This window comes from Anomaloglossus baeobatrachus, chromosome 8 (genome assembly GCF_048569485.1).
Source record: "Anomaloglossus baeobatrachus isolate aAnoBae1 chromosome 8, aAnoBae1.hap1, whole genome shotgun sequence".
NCBI classification, from domain to species: domain Eukaryota; kingdom Metazoa; phylum Chordata; class Amphibia; order Anura; family Aromobatidae; genus Anomaloglossus; species Anomaloglossus baeobatrachus.
This window is the reverse complement of record NC_134360.1, coordinates 260,055,498-260,066,300: the sequence shown is the minus strand read 5'-3', so window position 1 is coordinate 260,066,300 and position 10,803 is coordinate 260,055,498. Positions and strand designations below refer to the sequence as shown.

The following is a 10,803-nucleotide window of genomic DNA, read 5'->3' as shown; positions in this document are numbered from 1 at the left end:
CACCTCCCCTCTTAACTTGAAGTTTTGGACTAACCTGGCCTGAAAAGTGCTGGAAAGGAAGTAAGACCAAGAGAAGAGTTTGGACGGGAACTGGAGCATTCGGGTTGCCACAGAGAGGAGACGTTCCTGTGTTCTGCTTGAGAGTGACAGTTTGGGAGAAGGTACAGTGCTGCCTGCGAGAGTGACTCTGATCTGGACCGACTAACCAGCGCCGGACCAAGAAGTTCCTGAGGATGGTGATACTGAGGAAGGTGAAGTGTTCCCCCTTCCCTACAAGGAGAAGTGCATACCGACGAGGACCACAGTGTCAAACTCCCAGGAGTGGACCTTTGTCGTATCGACCGGATCATGAGTCTATTCCGTTGTGCGCACTTGGTAGGGCGTAGCGTAGGCCTCAGTAGCCAGGGCTTGTTGTCCACATGGAGCAGTAGTGGAGGACAGCTAGGTTGTAGCGCAAATGCAGTTAAACATTTTGCCTGTCTGTGTTGTTGTTTTACTGGTGTTTGTGATAGTTGGGGTGTTGACAGAAACAGGTTGGAACTGCAGCTAAAAACTTCACTGTTGCCATTCTTGCATACCCCTGTTTGTTCGCATGTACGCTTTATTCATGCTATTAAATAAAATACCCTTGTTTCTGCAACTTTGTTTTGTGCCATAGTCAAACTCTGCACCGCAGTGGTCCCTCGGCCATCGCTTCACGAGCATATTAAGGCTGAATGTCCTTGCCCATTTACTTAATGACCGGAATTTTCATGACTCTCAATATGTGCCTGGAATACGCTCCTGTGAAATGATCTTTGTAGGGAAAAAAATTCTAGAAAATTATCCAGAATGATATTTTAAGAGATATTAAATATTTGAAAATAAAAATTCTTACAAAGATTCTCATGAAGATTAAGCTTTTATTTGATTAGCCAATGCATTTTACCATCTACAGATTAAAAACTACAGCAAAGTCTTAGACATCTTTGGGAAACGTCTAGAACTGCAACGGTCTTTTCTAAAGCAGTTTAGATACCGGCGCGTAGATTATCCCCAGCTGGGAAAGAATCCTGCAAGAGACAAGTAAAAAGAAGTTTTAAAAATAACATCCTAAATTTATATTTATCCTAAAAATGATGGGAACATTTATATACATGGTGTATTTATATGTAGAAATTACTGCCACATAGCTATAAACAATCCACAGCGACAGGAAGATTGGACAAAACTAAAGGACTTTAGATGATTAAAATTGATTGATTCCTAGGAGCACAAACAGAACTGTCTTTGACATACCGTAGTTATGATATAAAACATCCAATATACAGTATCTGTCTCATTTTCTGTTGCTACCAATATTTGGTGATTAAGGGCTTTGAAAAATTTGCTAGGTACTACATGCACCAGATGCAAAAAATGTTTGGGTGAAAGAAGTGCAAACGTGTACTGCGACTGGAGAATGGACAACCCATCTGAAGCAGATTTCTATGACGCGTATGAAATTGTGATATATTAGATTTTAATATTATGCCATGAGCTTGATACCTAATCGCTATTGTTAATATTCAGGAACCATTGTCAACGAGAAACTTGCTGCTAATGCTATCATCATAGCAGCTATTCTTCGAGGAAGTTCCCAATTGAAACATTAAAGATACACACACACACACACACACACACACACACACACACACACTTTGAAGGGGCAAACTTGTGACTCTGCACATTGATAGGATTCTCCAGTGTCGGGAGTGGGTGGTCATGTGACTAAGTATGTGATTTGCATGCTTAAAGCCTCATTCCGACTAGACTTGTCTTGCTTTGCTCAATTCACTTGTATTGAGTGAGGTTGCACACATCTAGTTGGCATGTGACCGCACGTACGCAAATTACATACTTGTCACTTTCTTGCCAGCTCATGGCTCCGCATAATCACGTCAGTGCGCACACTGCACACTGTGAGGATTTACAAGTCTGAATTCACAGATTGACTATAGACTTATGCCCCAAGCCTGGACAATCCTTTAAGCTGGCCATACACATGATATAACGGATGGTGGATTGTCCATTTGAACATGATTTGTGCATTGTCTGTTTGTGTGTCAGAAAATAAAATTGATGACAGCTGTGAGACGATTTAGAATGCACTGTCATTTGTCATTAAGATTACTGGTCTCTCGTTTTCCTCTAAATTCACCTACTATATCAATTTTTTAAAATTGGATGGGGTTATAAAACTGCTAATTTGTTTAATGTTAGTGAAAATGTAGATTAAACGCCTTGGGCCTGAAGGATCCAATATTTTCACAAACTATTTGTTATGGAAACAAACAGGGTCATACTGGGTGTCTCACTTATAGAGGTGGTCCACTACAAAGCAAAGTGGCCACATTGATGTAAAGCTGAAAAAGCTTTTTCTAAATACCTTCTGTTGTGCATTCTGCCGGTGAGCGGCACTATCGCTCCTCCCCCATCATGTGACCTGGGCTCCAGTGACCTTTGATGTCTGGTGATGTCACATCAACATCCGGAATTGGAAGTTGACCCGTCATCACCGAGGCGGGCCCCAGTCTGCGTGAGTAACCGGGCTGTGCGCAGAGCCCAGCAGTGTGCGCTTTCTCTCCTTCCCTGCAGAGCGCCGCAAGCACGAGTGATGCTGGGCTGTAATATGCATTGAAACTCTGCCCACAGCCCAGTCACTCACAGACTGGGTCCAGCCTCGGTGATGCCGGGTTAACTTCCAATTCCGGACGTTGATGTGACCTCACCGGACATCAGAGGTCATTGCAGCCACATGATGGGGGATGAGCGGACAGCGATAGTGCCGCTAACAGGTAGAAGGTATTTAGAAAAATCCTTCTGTCTCCGCTGTACACCGATGTAGCCACTAAGCTTTGTATTGGACCACGTCTTTAGAGTATGTAGTTTGATGGGATATTACAGCACATTTGGAGTTTGTAACAAATCTTTTAATCTGTAAAGAAACCTATTAGAATCAGTTTCATTCTATTGACCTTACCTTGTTGTGCTTTTGGTGCCTGGGTTTTGTCTGTAACATGATGGAAATAATAGTTAAACATTTGCAAGTAAATAATTTTATTTTATTGAATGTATTTGTGCGTGCGGAAGCTACAATAACCTACCTGATTGTCTACCGATAGGATCAGATCTGCCAACGCTTGAAGTGGAGAACTGGAAATTAGTCATTGAGCCAAACACAAAAGACCCCGAAGATGGACCCCGTCTCTTGGAGGTTACACCGTTTCTTGTGGATTCTTTGTAAACGTTCTCTCCCGATCTCTTTTCTACAACGGCAGATCCACCATCCTTGGTTATCATTCCAGCATGAATAGCAGCTTGGCAAACAGAGGACTCCTAATGATGAAAAATACATAATGGGCATGAGTAAATTAATTTCTGTTTGTAAAAATACATAGTCTTTCATCAAAAATTACCAAACTATGCAAAGATTAATATACATTATATGAGATTTTCTGCAAATTTAAAGTGAGAGCAATTGTAAAACTGACAGAAAAAAAACTAAAAATCTTACATCTGCATAAGTATCAACTCCCCATACTTGGCCCTTCTGCGTCTGACATTTTTCAGGACAAATCACCCTGAAAGGAAAAAATGAAATTATTTTATTACAATTGGATACCCCCACTGTTCTCTTATATAATTGGCCTCTTAAAGGAAGAATTCAGGCTCCTTATAAGCAAGAAAATACTGCATTGGAAGAATGTTTCAGGATAACATCTGCAGGAGTTTGTATGTTCTCCCCGTGTTGCGTGGGTTTCCTCCGGGTAATCCGGTTTCCTTCCACACTCCAAAAACATACTGATAGGAAACGTAGATTGTGAGTCCCAATGGGGACAGTGATGATGTCTGTAAAGCCCTACGTAATATGATGGCACTATGTAAGTGCATAAAATAAAGGATTGGTACCAACATTTTGGTTTTTATACTCTTAACCAATTAAGCATTTTATATTTCTGTTTTGTTTTTTGTTGTTTTTTTTTTTTTAAATCCCAATTCCCTTCTGAAAACACTACCTATAAATGTGATGTTGCCCAGGGATAAATTTCACTTGCTGCTTCCTGATAAATGGGGATTCCAGGGGGTAAAATTGTTAATAAAATGCTTCAGACTGGATTAAAAATCTAAAAGCAGCAATAATCCCGATCCTAACTAGTTTCCCGCAGCTGCGGCTCCACCGCTTATTGCTAGTCTTTACTTACTGGTCCTATTTTGACAGACCAGTGATGGCTGTACATTTATACATTTACGGAGGCCATGAAGTATATATAGACCAGCAGGAACCAAGTAAGACGGAGGTCAAACAGGCATATTCATAGAAAACGTTTTTTCTTTGAGAAAAAAACAATAAAATTTTTAATCCTATCGGTATCCGTATGCCATCCATATGTCCACTTTTGACATCCATATTACAATCATTTTTACACAAATAAAAATAATTATACACAGACAAATACCGTTTCCATGGTTAAAAGGAATCTGTCACCAGGTTGTTGCTATGTAAGCTGCAAGAGTTTGAAAACAAAAAGCAACTGTGCTTCTCTTATCAGTGTGTGCAATTGTTTACGTAAACTAAAGGGTTTATTACCCTGTGATTAAAGCTGGGTTCACACATAGCGACAGAGACGTCGCTGTTACATCACCATTTTATGTGACGCAACAGCGACCTTGTAAGTCGCTGTTATGATCGCTGCTTAGCTGTCAAACACAGCAGAAGCATCAGCGATCATAACGACACGCGTCGCTGTGCTACATGCGCAGAGTGCAGGGAGCCGCGCACACTGCTTAGCGCTGGCTCCCTGCACTCCTAGCTACAGTACACATTGGGTTAATTACCCGATGTGTACTGCAGCTACATGTGCAGAGAGCAGGAGCCGGCACTGGCAGCGAGGGCGGACGCTGGTAACGAAGGTAAATATCGGGTAACCAGGGAAAGGTCTTTCCTTGGTTACCCGATATTTACCCTGGTTACAGCTTACCGCAGCTGCCAGACGCCGGCTCCTGCTCCCTGCTCGCTTCATTTCGTCGCTCTCTCGCTGTCACACACAGCAATGTGTGCGTCACAGCGGGAGAGCGACGACCAAAAAATTAAGCTGGACATTCAGCAACGACCAGCGACCTCACAGCAGGGGCCAGGTCGTTGCTGGATGTCACACACAGCGACAGCGACGGGACGTCGCTGCAACATCACAGAAAATGGTGACGTAGCAGCGACGTCGTTGTCGTCGTCGCGGTGTGTGACACCACCCTAACACTACAGCACTAGATACTCACAGGCAAAGCAGTCTGACATGCCCCCTGCTGTGATTGACTCTTCACAGTCAAAGTACAATCTCTATTGAGAGCCTGGTGCGGGCGAGGACAGCTCTGCTGTGTTCTTGAATCTAAATTCCTTGATTGTTTCAGGATGGCTTCAGCCAGTAATCTATGTGATACACCATTGGATTCAGAATCTCCTTGCCTACATTATGCTGCTTTGAGATGAGGTAGCAAAAACCTGCTGAAAGATTCCCTTTAATAATTACAATGGATTCACTGAAACCTGATGGCATGCAGATGGTGTCCATATATCATCCTTTTTCTTTATACACTAATACATTTTAATAGGCAAATCAGGATCAGAGTAGTGCATGACAATTTTACACATGGAGCACCGGTCTGCATGTAAAAGGTTAAGCTGAACTCCTCCATTCACTTTCACTGGTCCCCGTGCTGTCTGATTGCCTGAATAAGCCCCAAAGGATGAGAACAGAAGCTGAATGGATGAGGGTGAGGATTACGCTTTTCTTTTTCATTAAACTATTTTTACCCCCTTTTTTTAATTTAGTCCACTGGATGACCCCTTTGTCCTTTCTTATAGGCCTAATCATTGTACTATAATCGGTCATTGCTAGTTTTATAAATCCCTCTCCGGTTTAATAAGCACAATAATATTTTAGTGTACGATACTAACAAAGTAATACTTACAATGAGATCGGTGCAGGCAAATCCTTGGCTTTTGTTGAGCAAGTGGCAGAAACTAGAAGAAATATATGGAATAACTGTGATTTAGCAATTAAATATTAACGCAGAATCACTTGAATGTTTTGCAGAAAATGGACTGAAACGCGTCTGTGCAGGGAAAAGAAAAAGCGACCTCTCTCCCTTCACTTTTGTGAATCGTTTATTGCTTTGCTGCTGCAGCTAAGTTATTCCTCTTTTTGAGGGGGAAAAAAAGGACAAAATCTCTTTTGACAAATGTAACACAAGGGAATTGTTTTATCAAATTAAAGCGTCTTATTGATGTGAAATGAATGAGCTACAATTGTTCCGAGCTGAGATCTTGTCTTCAAAGACATGTCATTGCCTAGTAAAACCTTTTCATTATTATAAAAAAGATGGGTGTAATATACGTTGAGGATCACCGTGATGTCCTCACGAAAAAAAATCACCTGTAACATCCGTACCGCAGCTAAATATGTTCTCTCGCTCCTTTTATTAAACATTATTTTTTTAATATTCTGCTCTGCCTTTAGTCACTCTTTGACCATTATAAAAAATAACAGATTACAATGTGTATTGAGCAATATGGAATAATTGTAGTAAGGAGTAGACTTGTTACCTCTAGGGAGATTTCCTTCCATTTTCATTTCTGTTCAAAAGAGTAGTAAAGTATTTATACCTATGTGTTACGAGGGGGACCCGGGGAAGCGTGCCAAGATGAGAAATGGACTGCTTCCGCCGGTCAAGGTCCACTGTGCGGTGTAAGGGACCGCCGCTATGGTGGGTGAAGAGTGAGCAGGTTGCTGCTAGCGATCGTCTGGAATGTCACAGACGATCTATGTACACCGATCTGCCCTAACCCCTGAGGGTTGTATGGCACAGATCTCATGGCTCGGTGTACCTGTTGCACGGGGAAGCACAGAGGTGCCCACGCACGTGTGCCAGTGGAAGTCACGAGAATATGGCACGAGGGTAGCACAGAGGTGCCCACGCACGTGTGCTTTCAATAACCAGGTGAGTCCAATGGAGACTTGAGGAGCTCACCTGGGACAGGAACACGGCCTGTTGACGGGGGTACTGCCGGAGCAGCAAGGCAGGAACACGGCCTGCAAACGAGGTACTGCCGGAGCAGCAAGGGCCAAGCCCACAAGAGACAGTAATGCCTGAGCAGTGGCGTGGCAGCACGCTGCCAGACATCCAAACATAGAAGGACGGTCGCGCGCCGCCATGATGGCAGGGGGAGCTTTTAAGGAGGTGCAGCTCCACCCGAGGGCGGGCGCGAGGCGGAGATGACGGACTTGACCCAATCAGGGTCCACGACGTCCCAGCCTGGCCAGTCAGGATTCACCACGTCACCAGCCTTGTCATCAAGCCGTGTGACATCAGTGAGCGAATCAGGACCCACCACGCATTGCACATGCTCACCCTCCTGTCTCTGGGAAATAGAGGCGGGATCCTCGGTCTCACAATGTGCAGAGATAACGGGAATCTCACTGCTTCCCTGAGCAGTAAACCTCTGCACATTGCGCAGCCTCGCAGACCTTCGGGGCCGCTGAGCAGGAGAGTCTGCGGCAGGCCAGAAATGGGAGACCACTTCACTCCTTGTAACAGGAGAACCACTAGGTGTCACCCTTCTGCTGCCTCTCTGAGAAGGTATCTCCTGCACACTACGCAGTCTGGCAGACCTTCGGCGCTGCTGAGCAGGAGTGCTCGTGGCAGGCAAGGAATGGGAGACTGCCTCAGGAGAGCCACGAGATGTAACATTACCCCCCCGTCTAGGCCCCCCCCCTGTCCGTGCTCGAAGGCCGCTATCAAACCCGGGGCGCGGATATGATCCTCCAACTCCCAGGATCTATGCTCCGGACCACGGCCGGCCCACTCCACGAGGTAGTACCTCTTGCCCTGTATGACTTTTGTCTCCACAAGTTTTGCCACCTCAGGGTCGTCGGACGGGGAGTCGGTTTGAGCCGGCAGGCGCCCCGAGAATTTATTAAGTCGTACGGGTTTCAGGAGGGACACGTGAAAGGTGTTGGCTATAGCCCAGCGTGGAGGGAGCTGGAGTCGATATGCCACTGGGTTTACCTGCTGTAGTACTTTAAACGGACCCAGATACCTAGGGGCGAATTTGGCTGCCTGTACCCGTAGGTTAACATTCTTAGAGGACAGCCATACTAGGTCACCAGGGGCGAAGGATGGTGCAGGGCGGCGGCGAACATCAGCCGTTGTCACCATCCGGTCTTTGGCCCTTTTAAGAGCCTCTTGGGTGTCATCCCAGATCTCCCGGGCCTTGGTCGCCCAATCCTCCACTCTAGTATCGGATGACGTAATGGGCATCGGAACCGGGATTCTGGGATGTTGTCCATTATTGAGTAGGAACGGAGTCTGGCCAGAGGATTCATGGACCGAATTGTTAATGGCAAATTCGGCCCAAGGAAAGAGGTTAGCCCAGTTGTCGTGGTGCGCGGATATAAAATGGCGGAGGTAAGTTACCAAGGTCTGATTAGTCCTCTCCACTAGTCCATTGGTCTCGGGATGGTATGCGGAGGAGATGTTCAGCTCTATCTGCAGGAGCTTACAGAGCTCTCTCCAGAAGCGAGACGCGAACTGGGGACCCCGGTCGCTCACCACCTTGTCAGGCATGCCATGCAACCTAAATACATGCCGAATGAACAAGGTGGCGAGAGCACGTGACGTCGGGAGTCATGGGAGAGGCACCAAGTGGACCATTTTAAAGAAGTGGTCCGTGATGACCCATACGACTCTGTGCCCTGCTGACTTGGGCAGATCTCCCAGGAAGTCCATCCCTACCACTTCCCAGGGACGATCCGGCACTGGCAGTGGGTGAAGAAGACCTGCAGGTCTCTGCCGGGACGGCTTATTCCGAGCACACGACATACAGGCTCCCACATATTCCTGTATGTCCTGGGGTAGTCTCGGCCACCAATAATGCCTGGTCACCAGGTCTCTGGTCCTTTTGACCCCGAAGTGACCCCCGACTTTGGAGGCATGGGCCCACGATAGCACCTCGTTCCGTAGTTCAGGGGGAACGAGGGTTTTGCCAGGTGGCACCTGGTCCAAAGAAGTGGGAGTGACCATCCTCAAGCTGTCCGGGGGTAGTATAAGACGAGGCTCCTCCTCGTCCTCCTCCAACACAACCATACAACGTGACAAGGCATCGGCCCGTACGTTCTTCTCACCGGCCAGGTGGCGGATAATAAAGCGGAACCGGGAGAAGAATAAAGACCAACGGGCCTGCCTTGGGTTCAGGCGTTGTGCTGTCTGGAGGTATGTGAGGTTTTTGTGGTCAGAAAAAACCTCAAATGGATGCTTCGCACCCTCCAGGAGATGCCGCCATTCCTGGAATGCTAGTTTCATCGCCAGTAACTCCCTATCCCCTATGGAGTAGTTCCTCTCGGCCGGAGAAAAGGTCTTGGAGAAAAAGAAACACGGATGTTTCCTTCCACGTTCGTTTTTCTGGTACAGGACTGCACCTGCACCGACCGAAGAGGCGTCTACCTCCAGTAGGAAGGGTTTGGAGATGTCTGGACGATGAAGGATGGGAGCTCTGGAGAAGTGAGTTTTGAGAGTGTGAAATGCCTCTACCGTTTCCCGTGTCCATGCTTTGGGATTAGCGCCCTTGCGGGTAAGGGCAATGATGGGTGCTGCCACCGTCGAGAAGTTGGGAATGAACTGGCGATAATAATTGATAAACCCCAAGAATCGCTGGATCGCCTTCAGCGAGCGGGGCTCAGGCCAGTTCATCACTGTCTCCAACTTCCCCGGGCCATTGCTAACCCCTGACTGGACACTATGTACCCCAGGAACGGCAAGGATTCCTGTTCAAAAACGCACTTTTCCAGCTTAGCATATAACGAATGGGTGCGGAGCCTCTTAAGTACTCGGATGACATCCCTCCGATGGGTGGTAAGATCGGGGGAGAAGATAAGAATGTCATCCAGGTATGCAACCACGGAAAGATACAAATCCCGGAAAATGTCATTCACAAAGTCTTGAAATACGGCGGGGGCATTGCAGAGTCCGAAGGGCATTACTAGATATTCGTAGTGACCATCCCTGGTGTTAAAGGCGGTCTTCCACTCATCGCCCTTTCGGACTCGCACTAGATTATACACCCCGCGTAGATCCAGCTTTGTCAAGACCTTTGCCCCGCGGAATCGATCAAATAGCTCAGTAATGAGGGGCAAAGGGTATTTGTTCTTGATTGTGATTGCATTTAATCCCCTGTAATCGATACAGGGGCGCAGATCCCCTTCCTTCTTCTGCACAAAAAAGAACCCTGCACCAGCCGGTGAAATAGACTTGCGAATGAACCCCTGTCCAGTGCGTCTTTGACAAACCCTGCCAGGCCCTCCCAAAACACAGGGACAAGGACCTTATCCGGCCAGTCCAGCTCTGCGGCCAGTGTCCTAAAGTGTACAGCAAAGTCCCCGACTGAAGCAGACCCTTGCCGAAGTCGTAGGAGGCGCAGCGCGGAATCGTGGGTGACTTGAGGCCCGAGGAACACCATTCTCATGGCCCCAAGATAAGCTGCTAAGTTATTCACCACACGATCTCCGCGCTCCCACAACGGCGTGGACCACTTCAGCGCTCTCCCTGTGAGCAGGGACTGGACGAAGGCTACCTTCGCCTTCTCGGTAGCGTAAAGAGTCGCGGACAGCTCTAAGTAGGTGGTAACCTGGTTTATAAACCCACGGCACTCAGAGCTGTTGCCGCTAAAGCGCTCTGGAAGCGCAAGCCGAGGAGACCTTCCGCCCAATAGCACAGCCTGGGTAGCCGCCT

General features: G+C 46.8%; 1 protein-coding gene across 1 annotated transcript in view; it reads right to left on the bottom strand.

Moving 5' to 3' along the window:
* Positions 1 to 920: 920 nt before the first annotated feature.
* Positions 921 to 10,803, bottom strand: part of LOC142250099 (uncharacterized) — a 154,035-nt gene continuing 144,152 nt past the window's right edge. The window contains exons 84-88 of the mRNA XM_075322164.1: positions 5,989 to 6,040; positions 3,536 to 3,602; positions 3,126 to 3,357; positions 3,002 to 3,031; positions 921 to 1,052 (exon numbers count right to left, since the gene is read on the bottom strand). Coding sequence (XP_075178279.1) covers positions 1,030 to 1,052; positions 3,002 to 3,031; positions 3,126 to 3,357; positions 3,536 to 3,602; positions 5,989 to 6,040 — 404 coding nt within the window. The 3' untranslated portion in view covers positions 921 to 1,029. The remainder of the gene's footprint in view (positions 1,053 to 3,001; positions 3,032 to 3,125; positions 3,358 to 3,535; positions 3,603 to 5,988; positions 6,041 to 10,803) is intronic.